Source organism: Pocillopora verrucosa, chromosome 8, assembly GCF_036669915.1.
Source record: "Pocillopora verrucosa isolate sample1 chromosome 8, ASM3666991v2, whole genome shotgun sequence".
NCBI lineage: Eukaryota > Metazoa > Cnidaria > Anthozoa > Scleractinia > Pocilloporidae > Pocillopora > Pocillopora verrucosa.
The window spans coordinates 22,988,999-23,009,339 of record NC_089319.1 but is presented as its reverse complement, the minus strand read 5'-3'; the positions used below and the strand labels follow the sequence as shown (position 1 = coordinate 23,009,339).

The 20,341-nt window shown below is 38.1% G+C and overlaps 2 protein-coding genes across 2 annotated transcripts; one reads left to right on the top strand and one right to left on the bottom strand.

Annotated features, from left to right (window-relative positions):
* Positions 1 to 465: 465 nt before the first annotated feature.
* Positions 466 to 4,896, bottom strand: LOC131792449 (roundabout homolog 1). Its single transcript, XM_059109812.2, has 8 exons — positions 4,695 to 4,896; positions 3,592 to 3,709; positions 3,162 to 3,491; positions 2,736 to 3,011; positions 2,270 to 2,578; positions 1,792 to 2,088; positions 1,525 to 1,673; positions 466 to 1,390 (listed from the first exon to the last, which is right to left on the bottom strand). The coding sequence occupies exons 2-8, from the start codon at positions 3,698 to 3,700 to the stop codon at positions 1,271 to 1,273; spliced, it is 1,590 nt and encodes a 529-aa protein (XP_058965795.2). The 5' UTR covers positions 3,701 to 3,709; positions 4,695 to 4,896; the 3' UTR covers positions 466 to 1,270.
* Positions 4,897 to 7,063: 2,167 nt separating this feature from the next.
* Positions 7,064 to 18,878, top strand: LOC131792508 (uncharacterized). The gene is made up of 9 exons (XM_059109895.2): positions 7,064 to 7,186; positions 8,343 to 8,628; positions 9,311 to 9,485; positions 9,993 to 10,105; positions 13,844 to 13,908; positions 15,937 to 16,219; positions 16,799 to 17,069; positions 17,408 to 17,535; positions 18,399 to 18,878. Exons 2-9 carry the CDS (start codon positions 8,377 to 8,379, stop codon positions 18,606 to 18,608), a joined length of 1,497 nt encoding a protein of 498 aa, XP_058965878.2. The 5' UTR covers positions 7,064 to 7,186; positions 8,343 to 8,376; the 3' UTR covers positions 18,609 to 18,878.
* The last annotated feature ends 1,463 nt before the right edge of the window (positions 18,879 to 20,341 follow it).

Sequence of the window (20,341 nt, the reverse complement as noted above, 5' to 3'; positions counted from 1 at the left end):
ATCCCTTAAAGAAACCATGACAATTCGATGAACGTGAAATTGGATTTCAAATTTTAACAGCCTACATCATAATTAAGACAGACGCTAGTGCGATTACAATTCCCCCCTTCCCCGTTTAACTTTTAAGTTCCTGTTTTCAATAGACCATTCCATTTAGCCAGCCTGGCTGTGTAACCCACTGGGATACATCAAAGATGCTAAAAATGGATCACAAAAGTTGCACGACTCTAGATAGCGAAAGTTCATCACAAGCCACCCTTACTGATAGTTATCTTTTTATATTACCATTCCAGCCAGACTGTTGGTCTCCTGTCAATTGTTTAGGATATCACAACTTTTAAAAACTCAAAGCAACAGAAAGTTCTTGATAATAAAATCCAAGAACAAAACTCTGTGACTTGTTATAAGGGAATTGAACCTAAGTATAACATGCATTGAGATTTAAAGTCAATCACCAACTACAACTCTCTTCCATAACCGATTTTATTTACCATTTGCTTACAGATGAGGAAATTGATTGATACAATATAGGGCATCATGCAAAACATGCGGAAAGAACATGGATAAAGGCAAAACAAAAACAGCTAAACGATCGAGTAATAAAAAAGGGTATAATATCATACAGCGAACAACTAATAAGGTTGTTGTTTGTTACAATGACGTGAATGGATAAATGTATGTACAGGTAGAGAAATTAGGGGCCTGTAGAAAACCACAATGCAGACTGTAAGGAGCAGGTGGCGAAACAAAGGATTTAATGAACAGAACAATAGCTCAACTCCTGTTCTTAAAACCTCTTTACATTTCCTGAAAGCTCCATGCTAAATAAAAACCTGAAATCGCCTATTTTTAGGGCAGTCTAAGAAAGGGATGCCGATGACCTATTATTCATTAAGAACTCTTGGCCGCATCCCAATTAAAGCTGAATGGAACGTTTGGCGTCTTTAGAGACGTTAAACTGGTAAACACATCAATCTACTCTTAGTAGAAAATAGTTTTCTTAATGATGTTTTCCCCGGCCTCGTGTGATCGTGAATTTCCTAAATTGGGAAAATTTCACCATAAACAATTTTTGAAGGACAGTCCATTTTGATGATTCTGAGCTGCCTAGAAGTTTTCTACATGTTATAGGCATTGTCCCTTTACTTGAACAATTGTCTGCTAAATAAGTAAAAAAAAAAAAACATTAAGGCACCGTGGAGGCGAGTCGAAGTACTTCAATTCCACTTTTGTTAGATACAAACTATGTGACAGTGCAAAGGATAAAATTTCACAGATTTGTAAATGCCAAGTTTGTCATCTGATATCGCGGGGCTTTACTGTTCCCTCTTTGTTGACTTATCATATCGTCTTGGGTGTGAAGATGTGGCAATTGGTTATCTTCTCTCATCTGGAAGACCAATATAAACAGATATCACCGTTTTAGACTGCACTATAGTGTATATCTAATAAACCAGTCTCTGTCAATAAGTTTTTCACACAAAAAACAACAACGACAGGAAAGTAACATTTGTACCATCTTACCTTTTTCGCGATGTTGAATTTGGCATTTTTATTTCTGACGTGAACCAAAAATATTGAAATGACAATAAGAAGTAGTACAAAAGCTCCTGTAGCAACTGGGACCCACACAACTTTGGAAATGCACAATGTGGAATGAGAGGATTCTTTATCTAAAATGAAAAATAATAAAGTTAAGAGTGCGATGTCATTATAATGCAGGATTACCTATTTTATAATGGCCTCAGGTACACAAAAAGTTTGAACGACTCAGCCTCTTTTTATCCTTGCCTGTTATGACGAGTACTGCCTCCTGTGAGATTGCATTTCCCGCGAATCTTGTTGCTTCGCATGAATAACGACCAACGTGGCTCTCACTCACGGGGTAGATCTTGAGCACAGAAGTGGCACTTTGCTCTCCTGAGTAGTAATCAATGTTACCGTCCACATTTGCTGAACCATCTTTTAACCACACGATTTGTGGGACAGGACTACCCTCCACGGCACACACGAAAACCACGTGGTCTCCTGTGATAGCCTTGATGCTTCTTGGCTGGAAATAGAAAGGGCGTTGTCCCTTTGTAATACCTAGTAACAAAAATTAAGACCCTTAGCCTATGTTAGGGTTGATGCAACCGTAGAAAAGAATCAAGGCGAAATCACAAAGGAATAACAGAAGAAGATAACAGCGAAATTATTCCAGCAGTATATTAGTCGTTAAGCGTTCATCTTTATACATAACAGGATAAAATACAACCCAAGCAGGCACCTGAATGTTGAATCTGTTCACGGACTACCAGCACTCCCTCTTTTGATGACACTTCTCCGAGAGAGTTCTTGGCAATGCATTTATATCTTGCGAAGGTTTCCTCTTTTGTCACACTTTGAAGCACAAGAAATGAGCTGCTGCCATTCTGAACCACCATGCCACCAGTCAAGGTAGAGTCGTTCTTTAGCCAAGTTATAGAAGGACGAGGGAAACCAATGACCTTGCAGAAGAAGATCACCTTTATATTTGTTTCCTCCAGGTTTAAGGAAACGTTGCTTGGGTGAACCAGTATGACTGGCATTGAGAGAACTGCAGTGAAAGGAAAGTTGATATTCATTGGGTTACAGTGAAGATACCAAGAAAACACTTCAGCTGATGATGAAGCATGCAACCAACACCTGACCGCTTGAGAAAGCAATGAAATAAACACGATGATTAAACGGTGTCTGAGCCAGAAATAACTAACCCTTAATAGTCGTATTGTTGGATGTTCTCCCTCCTTCTGAGTTTTTTGCCTCACACCAGTACTCGCCCCCCATATATGATGTAACGGATTCCAAGGTTAGCTGTGAAATTCCCTGTACGTTCTGGATGTTCCTTCCAAAGAGGGGCCTGCCATCCTTATACCAAGTGATTTTAGGTTTGGGAGATCCTCTTGCCTGACATGTAAAGTTGACTGTACTTCCATAGGAAACGTTGAAATCCTGAGGTGGGTTTAAAGTTACGGTTGGAAGTGTCGGCTCTAAGCAGTGAAAAGGGAAAGAAACTCGCTGTGTAAGTCTTAGTTGCAAAATCATTTTGCTAATTTTAATTTAACTTTTTGGCCCCTAGTGCACAACTAAAGCAAATCAAGGGCTAAAAGGACAAAATTGACAAATAACAGCAAACTTACTCTCAAACTTGACGGGTAATGTCCCAATAATGCACAACAGCTGGTTGCGTGCCACACAGGTATAATTTCCAGAATCAGCCTCTACGGAATTCACAATGGGGTACGTACATATTTTTGAGTCTTCGCTGTCGCTGCTTCTACCACCGCAACTTCTTACGTAGGCATCATTAAAGAAAATCTGCATCCAATATGGCTGACCATAGTATGGGTTTCCATATAATTTTTCGGAAATATTACTGATGCAAATAATTGAGTGATTATAGCCTGTTGGTAACATCCCTTCATCTGGTGCTTGCGAGGTTTCGATCGTTAGTGATGGGGAAAAAGGATCTGCCACAAGAAAGAATCGAAAGTCGTTGGTCACTAGAGGTATATTCAAAATTCTGTCTGAATATTACTATAATCATGGTAAAAAAAATCAGTCACTTACAGTGATGCTGCATTTGCATAGAGACACAGCTTGCTTGTGTAAGATTTAAAGAAACAAGCAGTGAGCCAAATCCTATAAGCAAAAGATGACTTATGCTCCCTTGTTTCATTTTACTTGCCTGGAATCGGAAAAAGTATATTTATTAACATCGAACAAATTCAAAGTGAGAACTGTCTACGTTAAAATACGATTGAAATGTTAATGAAAAGATGCACCTGTCGAAAAATGCTTATCCTGATGGGGCAATTCAATAACTTCCTCGAGAACAGAAATTTCTAAATAATGGATTAAAAATTTACTATGACAAACTAAAGAAAGCCATGATAATGTTTCTACAATGCTCCCTTGTTCTTTTTGTTTCACCGGGAGAACGCAAAACAACAAATAAATAGGACAACAAACGATCCAACAAACAGGTGAACTGCTAAATAAACACAAAAAAATTAAATCACTTGATCCTAGCCTTGTCAGTAACCCATACACGGCTTGCTAGGGTCCCAGGTAAACGCCTCCTTTCGGTTTTAGCTGCGTTTTATCTCCCCTTGGAGAGCGTAAGAAGTTTTTTGTTTTCTAGCAAGAGATTCTCAAAGATAACATTTATTGATTCATGCACGGCATGGCCTGAGGTATCGTGCTCTTAATTTACATGTCTAAAACTCAGAGCTTCTCTATTCCTTTGGTTTTGAAGGAAGGAAACACGTCATTTTCTATCGAAGAAAAGCAGCTGCGAGGAGATAAATGTTAAGCGGACCACAACTGGCCACATGGTACATGCGGTTTGGGGTTGAGTTTGACTTCTCTGTAAGTTCGTATTAAACTTATGTTTTGTGCCTTGGTTGGACATGGAATGTTTTAGCTCTTGAGAGCGACATAAATTTCCAAGTACAAAATTTTCTGCATACATTCCCAATATTCTTGTCTGTGAAGGCTTTCTCGTCAAATTGTTTGGGGCTATTGTTCACTATTAAAAAAGCGAGTTCGTGAATGCCAGCACTATAATTGCTAAAACACAAATGGACTAAAATACAAACTACTAGGTTACATCCCCTGTCTATCTGTTAAAGCTGTTAGGAGTGTAAATTGATGAGTTTTGTGTGGAATACCTTTCAGTTCTTTCACTCGTTTTACTGGCTTCCTGCGCCTCTCACTGCTTGTGAACAACACCCTCTGTTAATTTTTCTTTGAGCATATGCACTTAATTTTGTTACTGTCAAAATTATTATTTGAAAATTTAATCATTATGCAGGGTCAGCTATGCGGATTTCATTACTACTTCTAAAAAAAGGTCAAGACTTCCTGTAGCATGTAAAATTAGACTTAGACTATTTCTCACCATCTAACATAAATTCAAGTAAAAGTATTGTGCATTGAATATGGAGATATAAAGAATATTTTTTTTATTTACGTCAACTGGATAGAATTATTCATACACTCATGTTTCATGGACGTAAATATCACAATGGACAACCTGCACAAACTTCCTGTGTCAATCTTGTTATTGAAGCTTTAAGGCCTCCGGTCCTCCTTTGTTCTCACAGGTCTGAAAACTAAGACGATCCTTTGTCACGAAAACAATCTTACAAAAACATTTCAACTTGGGTAGTCATTTCCGGTCGTTTTATGGTTGAGATGAAGTCAATGCGATTACCGTTTAGCCCATAATTGGTTTCTAGTTCCACTTTATTTGTTTTTGATAAGGAAAAACCAGCGAGCTTAGCTTATCTGCAGAGAATACCTAACATTAGCCTTCTTACTCATGTAAATTTAACCTACGTCCAGAAATGAAATTTTAACAACAATTAAGACCGTAAGCCTATGATGATATTGGGCTTACGAGCTGCACCACGTATGAGTCCATTACGGGCTGATATAACTGGCTGGCGTAAAAGCGAAATGTTTTAAAGGGAAGGGGCGTCAGCTTGTGCTCTTTAAATAACTTAATGAAATGTTCAAAACCGAAGTTCAATGCGGAAGTTCGTTGCAATCATTGTCAGCCTTGTCCTCTTCCTTCCTTAAAGAAACCATGACAATTCGATGAACGTGATATATGTCTCTTTCAATTGAATTTCAAGTTTTATCAGCCTACATCATGATTAAGACTTCGTCTCTTGGAGATATAAAATAATTTTGAACTGTCAATATTTTTATTTGAAAATTTAATCATTATGCAGGGTCAGCTATGCGGATTTTATTGTTACTTCTAAAAAAAGGTGGAGACCTCCTATGGCATGTAAAATGAGATTTTGGAATAGCCATAAAAAATAGTTTCACACCATTAAGCCTAAATTCAAGGAAAAGTATTGTGCATCGAATATGGAGATATAAAGAATAACTGGATAGAATTACTCATACACTCTTGTATCATTGACGCAAATATCACAATGGAAAACCTGCACAAACTTCCTGTGTCAATCTTGTTATTGAAGCTTTAAAGCCTCCGGTCCTCCTTTGTTCCCACAGGCCTGAAACTAAGAGGGTGCATCCACGAAAGTGTTTGTTTAGGCTGGATTTTCAGCGGGGGCGTCTCTCGTTTACCTTGCTCACAGCATGACTGTCGCACCAAAAATTTACATTATGCAACAAAACTGTATGAATATCGTAAAATTTCCACGCCTTGTTGTAATGGTTCGTTTTATAACTAGTAGAAAAAATTACAATATTTTATTCAGCCTACTCGTGAACCATGGTAACCCCATCATATTTCTCTTCAGAAGTGCGGTTTCGTTTCATAATTCCCGACAAAAATACATCATTGTGGGACAAATTAAATGTAGCACATGTAACCGGAAGTTCAAAATCTTCCTTCCGAATTCCTGCTCAGAATTGGCCAAAGTATAAACGAGTGAGTAGGGATGTATTTCAATGCTAAGATGAACAAGGATAGACAACTATTGTGGAAACTAGTTTTGTATAGTCATCCGTTCCACATTAGTTATTCACACTGGTTAATAGAGAGCCCTGGCCTTGCTAACCCTTACATACTTACTTCTGCATTAATTAACAAGTTCCGATTTGATATGAAGGCTGGCAGTCACGAAAACGTTGGAGCCTGAAAAGCATGACAAATTAATATGTGTTTTGATTTAGAATATTTCTCTTGTGTAAATATGAACTCCCTTGCAATATATCGAGCATTTTCGATTACTCCTTTAAGTGACTGGTACAGGAGTTTTGCGTGGTGGGGTTCCGCAATACTGAACAAGTTCCGCTCGCTTACCATTCTGATAACGTTACCTCGAGGCTCTGAAACATCGTATCTTATAATAGGAACTACTCACAAAAGAGTACAAGTCACAATTTACACAACACATATATGTAATTATCTTAGGTTCCAAATTTGCGTGAACTGATGCATTGGAATAAATATTCCATGCAATAGTTTTGAAATGAAATAAATCTCAACAGGAGTAGACGCATAACATTAGGCCTGTCTGTGTTGATGGCGTAATGTGGAGTGGATTGTGGTGAATGAGCCGTGATACATCAGTCACTAAAAGTGTCTTAAGATTTTCTGTTAAAGGTAATTAACATTTTGTTATTTTGACAAAAAGCAGTCGCTGAGAGGGTTTACAAGTCTTGAGTTCCAGAGTCCCAGGTAAGTTATACAAACATTCAATGACTTAGAGAGTATCTCTTGAGTGAATTAGTCATAGACATGAGACGAAAACATCTGAATTACCTTATATCAATGCAAAGCGAGAGAAAGCAAGAGGATTTTTTTAAGGGATGACCATGCGAAAACACAAGCATAATTTATAAAAGCCTGTTTAATGCACACACATACAGCTTGTTTGATAATCCAACCTGTTGAATCAATTCCGTCAGTGTGAGACACACGCCTTTCTTCTCGTGTTTCTCTCCGCTCGCATAAAAAAGCATAAAATGACGCTTATTCTGAAGGCTAAGGAAGCTCGATAGGGTTTTTTGACCGCGCGAGATCTGGGTGCGAACATAGTTGAACACAATACAGTTTTTATGTGATGGAATCTAGAGTTTCTAATTGGTGAATCTAATAGGGGAAAACTGTATATCTGAAAAGAGGGAAGATTGCTTTGTACGAAGCTACCAACAGTGATCTATGGTAAAGGTGTAAACGTTAAATTTGCAGTAGCGCTTGTGAATACTATGCTAAAGAACGGAAATTCCGTGACCTCTGTGGTGTGATAAGATCAATGACAAAAAGAAGGTAGATAAATTTAGTAACGATGTACTGTATTCACAAAGGGAAACGTGAAGCAGCTAGTGGATTATTCATGCTAACCAGTGAGTGTGATGAAGCACTGGCACAAGTCGACTTAAAAGGCACACGTGTGGCCCAACAGTTATGGATCCAAAACGGGAATTAGCGATATTTTCAATAACAATTTTAGTCCAGTATTTAGGTGCCAGTTTCGCATTCGCATGACAAAAAATTAAGAAACGCAGCGTCCCAGCGAAAAAAGGTCTGACAAAAAATAGTCAGTCGAAAAACCACTCCAAAAATTGGTCTAAAAACAGGTTCAAAAAATGTTCCAAAAAATAGTCCAATAGTCCAAGAGTCCAATGGTCTAGTCCATATTTTACCCTATATCGACAAGGGACAATTTATCGATATCGACTGATAGCTATTGCTAGCAGATGTACAACGTAAGTGCAACAACGACGCTACTAAATAAAAACACAATGCTATCCACACCCAAAGGATCCAGCAAAGATGAAAACATGAGTAAATTGAGAGTTTAAAACCCTTTTCAAACTCTTCTCTTCTACAGAAATCACGAGACATCTAAGAAATCACATGATAAGATGATAAGAATCCATGTGACTTATGACGAAATCAAGCGGATTATTTCCTTTCCGAAGGGAGAAGAAGTTTATAAATTGCGCCCTCATTTCATCCTGGCCTTCTCTGATGTGTTATCGGGTGATATTGCTCCTGAGCATGTCACTTTTCAAGAGTTCCATGAGGACTTTAAAGACTTCGCGGAACTTCGTTCAGATGCAACGCTCGACAATGACATAAAAATCCGAGCCATAACATTAAAAACGCCGAAAAAGGTACTTTCTGTCTACAAATGCATTGTGCAAAAAAAGCATGTCACAATAACAATGATTAAATAAACAAACAAGCAAATTATGTGACTATATCAAAACAGGCATGAACGGCAAAAAAACTATCCATGTCCGATGAAACCGTCAATTTACTCATGAATGAGTGCTAACCTGTTATTATTTATCTGTATTTAACACATTTAACTCATTCACTAAATAACTAAAATACCTGTACATCAGGATTAATTCAAGATTAGTGAAGTACTTTCGATCTACGTTAGGTCCGGCCAAAACGAGAAAATATTTGCTTCTTCATGACCTCAGCCAAATATTTACACATATGTCTCTCCTATCAAGTCAACAAGTATATATTATTTTACCGACGATAAACAGTACATGTACTAAAAGTAAGACGGAAAATAATCAACATCATAAAGAAAACGATGGGACGTACATCACATTGCTCAAAGCTAACGTCAGCAAACAACAACTAACTTTTGAGGCCCTTTTCTTTCCGGTGAAAAAAATGAACCGTGATTTAAATCAAAGCGCAGGATTTGGATGTAAATCTATGAGGAACTAATCGACTGCTGTTCAATAGTTATAGGTCCTTGCTTAATAACACCTCTTTAACATTTCTAAGTGTTGGGGTTCAGATATCCATTCTTGTGTGACTCGCTATCCCCAGGTGTCTGTGTATTCGATATCATCAACATTACCCCCTGAGGTAAAGCCTCATCCCATTAAGCAGTACGTACGTTACCGCTTCTGGAATCTGGTCTGTAACGGTTTGATTCGAATAGATGTATCGACTGGAACACCAAGGGTAAAAGGAAATGGTAGTTTTGGAAACAACCCAGACAGTAAGTAGTTGTAAAATTTTTGCTCTCAAGCGGTACTGCTCTTCAAAGGACGGATAAATCAATCCAACGGATAATTCGCTGTACTTTGGATAGGTTTTAACAAAACGTACTGTGCTATTCACCGGATAGAAATCTACCCAGCGGATAACGTTATCCACCCTTTAAACAGCTAGAGCCGGGTATTACGAATAGCAAGTATGTATCCCTTTTTGTCTGAATTCTCATTAGATAAAAATACCCGTACAGGACTACGCAGCGATGAAATCTGGAATAAAAATGGAACATTAAAACAACAAATAGACCAGCAGGAAAGTGAAGATAAGAAAAAGACTGACAGACCAAAAAAAAAACCAAATGGATGGTTCATAGGAAGGAAGGAATATAGACAAGAGTTTTAGTAGGCTATTGTATTCTTTTCAAAATATTTGGCTGGTACTAGAACCTGTTGCAAAAGAGTTTGTCGACTCAATGGAGCAACCACTAATTGAATGTCACGTTCCTTTCCAGCGATTGTGCAAGCTGAAGCAATTGGTTTTGACTTATTTCATATATATTTCAAATATGGTGAATTGAAAATGTACATTACATCACAGGGTGAAGGAAAGACAATCACTGCAGAGGTAAGTAACTTTCCTCCTCAAACTAAATTTAAATGAAATCTGATTATCCATTCAGAAAAAAGCTTTAATCCCTTAACTACTAACTCCACTGAGAGGGGTCCTATGCCGGTAACCGGTCAAGTCGCCCGAAAGTCATCTCGCCCGAAGTCATGTCGCCTGGAATGAGAGTCGTGTATCCCGAAATTCATAGTCATGTCGCCCGAGATTTCATCGAGTGTTTAATCGTGAAGAAAAGTAACAATCGCAAGGAATAAACTCGTAAAATGTTGACTCGTGATATGTTTTCGTCCGCTAACCTATGCAATTATGAAGCTAAACAAAGACTCAAATACCGCGGTTAATTTCAGCGTTAATCGTTGCTACGGAACTAAACTGCTCATTCTACAGTACAGATTGAAAAAAGTAACAATCGCAAGGAAGTGAACTCGAAAAATGTTGACTCGAAAATGTTTCCGTCCGCTAACCTATGCGAATGTGAAGTAAAACAAAGACTTAAATATCGCTGTTCATTTCAGCGTTGAAAGTTAACCTACCGAATTATAGATGATGGGATAGACCATCCATCGAAAAAAGAAGTTAATTGACTCAAGGGGCTTCACCTACAATGTTTTTTTTATAACGAACTTACCTTAAGTTGACATTTGAATTTGTTTTCAAGGGGCGGGTGTCACTTGGACAACCCACACATCCTCGCGTGTAATTAGGTTTAGTAACTATGTTGCTATATGTTTGTATTAATGTGTGTCTGAATTTACCGCAACGTCACAATCTTGCTTAGCAACCATTTGATGATTCTTGAGCACGTGCTGTATTCAAGATGGCGGTGTTTTCCAATGTTCCAATCGTAGTGATGTGAACCTTCGTTCGAAACAGAATGCTTCCACAGATAAACAACAGTTAGAACCATACTGTAACTGATATTACTATTTTTTTTATTTTCGTGTTCTATTTTAGGATTACTATCTCCGTGATATCAAAAACAACGAAACGAACAACCTGAGTTTCACAAGTCAACATTTTACGAGTTTGTTCCTTGCGAGTACTTAAGAGAGTGTCTCTGTAAGAGCGGTCCGGTCGATTTTGCTTGAGACACAGATTTCGCTCATTTCTTGTGTGTTGTAAGACATTCATGTACCTATACTAAAACCACAATCAGTTTGATCTTGTTCTTCAAGTTTAAACACTCGATAAAATTTCGGGCGACATGGCTATGAATTTCGGGCAACATGACTCTGGTTTCGGGCGACATGACTTCGGGCGAGGTGACTTTCGAGCGACTTGACCGTAAATCCCTATGCCAACCCAAATGGATTTATCACTTTTCAGAGTTTTAGCTTGTTTTGAGTTTTAGAGACCGGTTTATTTTTACATCTCCGGGGTCTGACATTTGACTGTTGCTCTCTAACTTTCGACGTACTAAGTGCGTCATGAAGGTGCACAATATGCAAATTTCGTGGGGACGCATACCTTTTGCACACAGAACTAATGGTCATGAACTTTAGGCGACCAGTACAAATGGAGAGAAACACTGAAAGTACTTCTTTCAAATTGGTAACGAAACATGCAGCTTCCATGTGAATCACAACAGAGGGTTCTACGTCATGTATTTGAGTGTAAAATCAGCTGTAACTAAAAAAAAAAAGGTCTTGTGAATTCTAGTAGAAACATCTTCGCAGCAATACACAAAATGTTGGCAAACGTAAAAATTAAGCCCGGTAGTAGACGGGCTCGAGTTCATGAGTGTCCAAAGATATACCTGACTCTCGCCAACTGAATTACGTATTCGCAAGGTACATTGCTAAAGAATTGGTCTCATTATTTATCACTTAGAGAAGGGGTGGAGAGGGGGGAAATTTTTTGAAGGGGGGATCACACAAAAATCTTCCATACCCCCAGATGATAAATTATGACAGGTCACTTCCCCAAGTGATGTCTTTTTTCCACATGTTCTGTCGGATCTCATTAAGAGCATTTTAGAGAGCGAGGAGTTCTGACCAAGAGATTTTTTTTTTTATAATCTCTTCTTCTGACATACCCTAAATGGTTGGTTAATATTTTCTACTGATGCAAATAGTTTAATATTCTAATGAACGTTGTTTACAGCCGAGTCCAACAAAATATTCAGAGTTTACGCCTGACTATTACTGGAGCTACACACTTTTTAAGAGCATGGCACCGGAGAACGAAAATTTGTACCTCGGCTGTGAGAAAAACCAAAATATGACCCTGGTGCGCATGTCCAGTGTTCAATACCCAGTTCCACAAGCTCTGTTCATTGTCACCCAAGAATGATATTGAAAATAAGCCATGAACGATTACGTTTATTTCTTTAACCAAGTTATAGCAAGTCTTTAATAAGCGAAAAATGTATCAAATCTTAGTGACAATTGTACTTGTAATTAAGTTCAGCAAGATGCACCCTAGTGGTTTTTAAAAGGAGGCAGTGAAACCGCAGTAAGTTTTCCGAAGTCCTATTTCTACATTTAATCGTTTGCATTGTTGACAGGAAGTGAGGTTGCCGGCTACTTTCGCAAGTTTGAGGTCTCCTCCTATAGGGCTTTCTTGATTAGCTTCTGATTTAGTTTAGTTTCAAAACAAATGAATGAAATCATGGTTCATACATCTGCATTTGATCTTTTCTTTAAATTAGTCTATTATTCATTTATATTCATTATATTAATTACTAAATTGTTTTCTAGCTTTAGAAGTTCCTTGATGGTATGTAAATCAGGGCGTTATCATGCAATAAATTATCTGTTGTTTTAGAAAGCTGATTTCTCCTGGCTTTTGATGAAGACATGTTGACCTCTGTTAGATAGATACCTTTCATTAAGGCTGTTTTTTTTTTTTTTGGGTGGAGAGGGGAGGGTCTCAACTCATTCTTAACTCTTACTAATTACTGGAGTGCGTCATCGAGAGAGAAGTTCCTGGTTACAAAATCTTTCAATCCTTTCGATAGGAAATTTTAGTCTAACCGAAAAAAAGGGGGGAAACAGGAAGACAGTGTTAAAATTCCGAAATGTATTAATGGCATCAAGCAATATTGCAATGTAAACACGAGTTCCCTTACCTCTATATTTCTCTTATAAAATTACCGACAAAGGGCAGAAAGTTAAGAACAGAAAAATGATCTTTACTTCGATCAGTACATGTTGAAAAATTTTCACGGTATATTTTCCATATCGCCACAAAACGGGATGTAGAAAGAATATCTAGTGATTTCCTCTGCATTGTCACTGATGTGTTATCAATACACAGTCATATAATGAAAAGCTCATGATCGCCTTCGAGCATTCCTTCTCTACACGTAAAGCGAAAGGAATCGGTGCTCTTCTGATTAATATCTGTAATATAATCAACCGCGATAGCCATATGGAGAGAAGATGGAAAAAGGTGGCAACAGTTTGAAGGAGTAAAAGCAGATATATCATGGCAAATGCAGTTTTCTGCAGATACTAAATACTGCAGACACTTGAACAAGATACTACTCTCAAAATCGAGCAGTATTGTACAAATCAAAGACGTCATAATGAGGAGTATTCGCTGTGACACTGCTCAAGGAAAGCAAATGTGAATATTGGAACGAAAGTTCCGTGTCATAACATCACTTTCCGGTTTTTCTAGGAAAGCGATGTACCTACACGGAACTTCCGTTGAACCCAACTGTGTCAATAGCTTCCGGTCAAGTTATTTACAACTACAGCTATTTAAACGTAGCAGACCAACTCGTTTTTTCAGATTGAGCAGTGCCGGCAACCGACCTCGCTTGCCAAAGGATCCCGGAGACCAGCGAGTAAAGAAGAGTAAGTATACGTATGCGTTAACAAACATTGCACAACGTCTTCTTCCAGCTACCATTATACACGTCAGATTTAAGTTAGGATTTGACATTTCTGCAGTAAAAATTTCAACTTTCTAAGTTATTATTTAGTGTTATCAGTCATTATTTTCTCCATGAAGCGGTTGAGAGCTTCGTATATACATAACTTCGTAATTATTACGAGGTGTTCGCATAGGGTTTAAAAAACTTATGCTTATGCTGCCTCAGAAACTGTTCCTTATTTCTCCGGTGCTTTGTTATGCACGATCAGACAGTCACGCGCGAGCAGTCAGTAAAGCGCCACTTTTTACGATACACACAACAATGTCACACCCAAAAAGGAATTAATCTTTAAAATTGCTGAGAGGTGTTCAAATTTCAACGAAGTAATGGGGGATTAGGAGAGAGATGTTCGTAAAATGGAATCATCTTTTAGAATGAAATGTTGGCTTTTCTGTGTTTTTAACGTGTATTTTACCGTGCTCTATGAGAAATGCGATATTACTGAACAGATTACCTATGGTAAACGTGTTACTCATGCTGTGAAAATGGTGGATAGTTGTTCAAGAGAAAATGGAGTTTTGTGCACTGTAGCACGATCATGCTTATTGTTCCTTCACGACGAGAGTGATTGGAAAAATTTTGAATCAAATATTGCTTGAGGTGTTGATGAATTGCACCAAACATTTTGATTTGAGCAGTTCTTTAACGGCAAGCTGTGTTGCAAGATTCATTATTTGTTGAGTGTGCCGATTATATTTTTCTGGATTGGTTTGCTCGTCGCGATCTCCAGATGAATGTCTGATTAAAATTAACTATGGACGATTTTGTGTATGTTTTGGATGCCTGGGGAAAGTGATCTTGTGGAGTCGTTTGTGTTTGGTCAAGGACGATTTCAGATACCATCTTTAGCATGTTTATCTGATTTTGTTATCTGGAATGAATGAGTTACGGAGGTATGTTAATATGACGTGTCTACTAACGTCGAAAATATATCAAGTCGATGGAACAATTTTGGTCTCGGTCCGCATTTTTGTCAACAAAATAAACACACCGCTTACAAAGATGATAATACGGACCACGTGCAAAGCCGTTCTCGAATGTTGCGTGTGTTTAACATTCAATAGTGACATCTCGTTTACATCTACGTCTACATCTACTTTTATTACGTTGGTAAAATCGATACAGACATCACACCAACCAACTCGCATGAAAATTGAGAAGACTATATGAAGGCTTAAAATTATATTACGATCGATTTTTATCTAGAAATGGGCCAGGTATATTCCAAAATAGTGCAAATAATCGTGAAAGCTGATCGCGGAAAAGCGATTGCGTGACGCTCGGTAAGTCGTAAGATGACATGTTATCACATACCAGACGAAAACACTCTTTAGATTCTTAGTCTGCATTTTGTACCCACTCTGCTGTCTAAATTTTGTACCTAGTCTACAATTTGTATCCGGTCTGCAGTCTGCAGTCTGTATTTTGTACTAACAGGTATCCGTCGCACCAATACAGTTTATTTTTGGTTACAGTTCTTCGCACAACACACAATCTACCACAAAATACATGTGTGTAAGTTAATTCGACATTTTCGTTCTTTTCCGCGTTAATACTCTTCTTTCCTTTTGTAAGAATGTAGACATCACTTACAATGTTTCAAGTAATCCACCCACCCCCCAAAAATAACTCTTGCATGCATAGCATGCCTATGTTTACCTGTTGTGATCAATCTCACGATAGAACACGCATTAAGTGTTTGAGATTTAAGACAATTGATATCACAGGTTACCTAATCGATATCGACTGATAGCTGTTAGTTAATTAATATCGATTGGTATTAGCAAATCGATATGACAGTTACAGGAACTAAATCCATTGCTAGCAGATGTACAACATAACGCTACTAAACAAGAATGCAATGCTATCCTCACCCAAAGTTCCAGCAAAGATGAAAACATGAGTAAATTGAGAGTTTAAAACCCTTTTCAAACTCTTCTCTTTACAGAAAAGAGATGCCTAAGAACTCACACGATAAGATGATAAGAATCCATGTGACTCATGGCGAAATCAAGCGGATTATTTCCTTTCAGAAGGGAGGAGAAGTTTGTAAATTGCGCCCTCATTTCCTCCAAACCTTCTCTGATGTGTTATCGGGTGATATTGCTCCTGAGCATGTCACTTTTCAAGAGTATCTTGGGGACTTTAAAGACTTTGTGGAACTTCCTTCAGATGCAACGCTCGACAATGACATCAAAATCCGAGCCGTAACATTAAAATCGCTAAAACAGGTACTTTCTGTCTACAAATGCAGTGTGCAGAAAAAGCATATCACAGTAATAATAAAATAAAGAAACAAGTAAACTATGTGATTATGTCAAAACAGGCATGAACGGCAAAAAAAACATCCATGTCCAATCAGACCGTCAATTTGCTCATGAATGAGTGCGAACCTGTCATTATTTATCTATATTTAACACATTCAGCTCATTCACTGATAAATATAATACACAAGGATTAGTGAAATGCGTTCGATCTATATTAGGAATAATTTCCAGTTTTGATCCAGTAATTTCGGATTTTCATCTCTTCTGTGGGTTTATCTCGTGTATTATCTCTCAATCAGTAAATAATGCGTGAAGATAGTGTGATACAGACAGAACGTCACTAAAAGGTCTTTCATTTCCTTGGATAAAATAGAGACGGTTACAGATGGAAAATGATTGGCATACTATTAATGTTTGTTGTACGTTGGCTTCACATATTTATCTGAGTAGTTAAGCTTTAAAAGTACCTTAATAACCTGTCAGTAGGTCATTTTTTCGTATCTTTAAGCATTAATTAAAATATTTTGCCACACTCCTCCCTAGGCTGCACAAATATCTTCCGCTGAGATTCAACAAGACATGGAACTCCAACGGTGGCCCCGATTGTGGCCCCATTGTCACTTGGTGTATCCATGTTTTCCAATACATGATTTAGGGCCGGGTTCGCCGATGTTTTCAAGGCTTCATCCAATCAAAATAAATACTACATACCAACTTTGGAGCCCAGTCAGCAAGATAAACGATGGTTGCATTGAACGTCATTCGCACAATAATATAGTAAATTGTAAAGGGAATTTCAACAATGGAATTAACAGTAAGTTTGACGTTACGACTTTTAAGCAGGAACAAAGAAATAACTTGGAAATCATCATCATCATCACCATTAACATCGTCGTCGTCATTGTCTCCGTTCTCGTTGTCACTTTAATTGCCCTATCTAGATCATTCTCATTATAATAGTTATCATTAACATTATTACATCATTTCTATTATTGCTGTCATCTTCATTACTATAGTCTGTCATTGCTCGGCCTGTTTTAACTAAATTCTCCTCTGACTTAACACGTGTACATGCTCAAGTAATCCATTGAATCCTGTCCATGTCTGCAAACAGTTGGTCATTGCAATTGTTTTTTTCTTCACTTCCTTTAGCTGTTATGGAAGCTATTGATGAAACAAGCATTTTGACCTTCTACGTGGCGCTTCAGTTTAAAGATAGTTCAAGTGGTAAGGATTATGTACTGACTGGAAATGCAGAAGGAGAGGATATTACCTCCACAGTAAGTAACAGCTTTAAGTTTAACTCTTTACGGTAGCCAATTCACATTATCAACTCAGTTGATAAATCCAAATTATCTTGTAATACTCCCACCCCATCGACGAACAACATAGTTGTTTAGCAACTTACGTTCTTGATTCTAAAGATAGACTGACCGACCAACCGACTGACTGACTAACTGAATGACCAACCGACTGAATGACCCACTGACTGACTGACTGACCAACCAACCAACCGACTGACTGACTAACAGAATGACGGACTGACTGAATGACCGACTGGCTGACTGACTGGCTGACCGACCGACTGACTGACTGACTGACTGACTGACTGACCGACTGACTGAATGACTTACTAACTGAATAACTGAGTGACCAACCGACCGACCGACTGACCAACTGACTGACTTACTGATTGACTGAATGACTGATCGACTAACTGAATGACCGATTGACTGACTGACTGACTGACTGACCAACTGATTGACTGACTGACTGACTGATCGACTGACTGACTGTCTGACTGAGATTGTGCTGCGATCTTATCAATGAAAGTTGGTCTGTTGTAATTATTGCATCTTAATGTTTGGACCCAGCTTAACTCTACGTTACTAACATCCGTGTCACAACCACACATGTTTTGACATCGATAGATGCTTAAGGCACGGGTCCGTTTTCCGCCGGGCCTTGAATTTCCTATTTGTAACAACCAAGTTTTATGTTGAAACTAATAACTTATTTTCAAATAATTCACAAGGAAAATGGTTCCGCTTTAAGTTTTGATTACTTTTTCTGTCATCTCAGTAAGAGTCTAACTATAAAAAAAGGGAATAAGGTTGGATTTGCTGGTCTTCTACCTTAACAGGAGGTACAAAATGGAGTGCCACTCAACGATAAATGTATCTTTTTGCCCCTTTACTACTGGAGTTACACCATGTTCCAAAACAAGAAAGATAAGACCCTATACCTGGGTTGCGATCACACTGGAAAAGCAACATTAGTGAAAAATGCTGACCTCGACTATCCCAACCCTCAAGCTCTGTTTATTTTAAAAAGAGTTGTTCAAGTTCAGTAACTCCCTTGTGAATAAAACTGGCTTCAGAGCCCAATAAAGATCACGACTTTTCCCCACTTTGCCATTTTATCATAATCTTTAGAGGCATATGTTAGCCATGTTTTGTAACAGACTCATCAGATTCGATGGAATAAAGAGTTAATTCGACGTTTTCAAGCCTCCGAGATAGGCGTTCATTTCCCTCCGTTTGTAATGTAGAATAAGGTAGAATACAAGCATGACGCAGCTTTAGATAAAAGAAATGTAAATAAAAACTTTCCAACACTTGAATTCAATTTCTACTTCAAATAACAACAGAAAGAAAAGAGAAAGGGGAGGGGGATACAGGAAAAGAAAAGGGCGATATAAAACTACACAAGGGAAAGAAGACGAGTTAAAGGTAGAAGGTGCGAAGAGTTAATTTGAAGATTAGTCTGCAATGCCCACCTATCACTAGTAAGTCTGCTTTGCAGCTTGTCTAGAGGATGTCACGCGCCGCCCCCAAAGAAGAGACTAACGTTTGATGTACTCAAGGGTACACCTGTTAAACTCGATCGAGTACATGAGGTCGAGGCTCATGTTCGCTAATTGGGAAATTATTTTGAAATGAGAATCTTGTTTTCTTCAAATGCATGGTCCTCCCTCACAGCTGAAAACTTTCCTCGTCAATAGACATGAGCCAAGTCAAAGAGGACAAGGGAAATGACGATAAATTTTCTTTGATGTGCGTGGAAAAAGGATTGATTTCCTCTGAAATTCTACATCAGTCTATCGTTCAATTTAATTAAACAATATTCTACCAATCGAACACCTTTCATGTCCGTGAAATATACCAAAGAGTTTAAAATGATAGAAAACAATGGAAATAAAAAGAAAAGAAAATTTATGATTTCATTCACAAGCCAAACCGAACTTGCAGGGAAATGATTTGCTGGTCAGGAATCTGCCAACTGTACTAAGCAATGTGTACAAGTAACATAACATAACAAAAAGTAATGTGACATGTTCTACACTAAGAACACGGCTTAGAAGGCCAACACAAGATTACTTGAAATTTAAATTTCCCTGATTTCTTTTGAAGATGTATTTTTCCCCGACTCATAGTAAAATTCCCTGACTTTTCCCTGACCTGGAAGTAACTTATTCTTTTCTGACATTTCCCTAACCTATGGCAACCATGAGTATATCCACTGATTTGTTCAGTGTAAATATTTTTTGTCTCGTTAAGGATTTTACTCCAAAACAATTTCGGCCTGTGGTTGTAAGTCAATCGAAGTCGGACTTCCTACGACCAGAGAGATTCATAGTCATACGAACACTTCTAATCCCCAGGGGGAATGTCACTTGTACCCTTTAGTCCTCCCCCCTCCCCCTTCATCTAATCCTTGATTCTTTTGACACTGATGGTAAGGGGTAGGATCTTTGGATGGCTTTCTGCTAAAATGCAAATTATTCGTCCTAAATGATGTAATGGATCGGGTAAGACATCCCTCTTATTGACTTCAACTGGCTTTCCCACACTGTACTGGTATTTCAACCATAAATTTACCTTCAAGTCGTTTGAAGTTGTGAAAAAATCAATTTTCATATTCTCATTTCTATAGGATCAAATGCATTTACGCCCTATCGTATCTTTGTGGCATCTGTTTGTCTCCTCTTCAAATATCATCTTCTATCAATCCCATCATGTAGTCCAACTGTTTCTCGGTGTTACTTCGAAGAAGAGAGAGATATCACTGGTATAAATGGTGGTT

What these genes read in the sequence shown, in the direction of transcription:
- LOC131792449 (XM_059109812.2), bottom strand. Translation starts at nt 3,700, where the DNA reads ATGAAACAAGGGAGCATAAGTCATCTTTTGCTTATAGGATTTGGCTCA. An exon ending in TGAACAGATTCAACATTCAG is followed by an intron (nt 2,089 to 2,269) that starts GTGCCTGCTTGG and finishes TTTTGTTACTAG; the next exon opens with GTATTACAAAGGGACAACGC. An exon ending in AATTCAACATCGCGAAAAAG is followed by an intron (nt 1,391 to 1,524) that starts GTAAGATGGTAC and finishes TTGGTCTTCCAG; the next exon opens with ATGAGAGAAGATAACCAATT.
- LOC131792508 (XM_059109895.2), top strand. Translation starts at nt 8,377, where the DNA reads ATGATAAGAATCCATGTGACTTATGACGAAATCAAGCGGATTATTTCC. An exon ending in TTTTGGAAACAACCCAGACA is followed by an intron (nt 9,486 to 9,992) that starts GTAAGTAGTTGT and finishes GTTCCTTTCCAG; the next exon opens with CGATTGTGCAAGCTGAAGCA. An exon ending in CATTAAAATCGCTAAAACAG is followed by an intron (nt 16,220 to 16,798) that starts GTACTTTCTGTC and finishes ACTCCTCCCTAG; the next exon opens with GCTGCACAAATATCTTCCGC.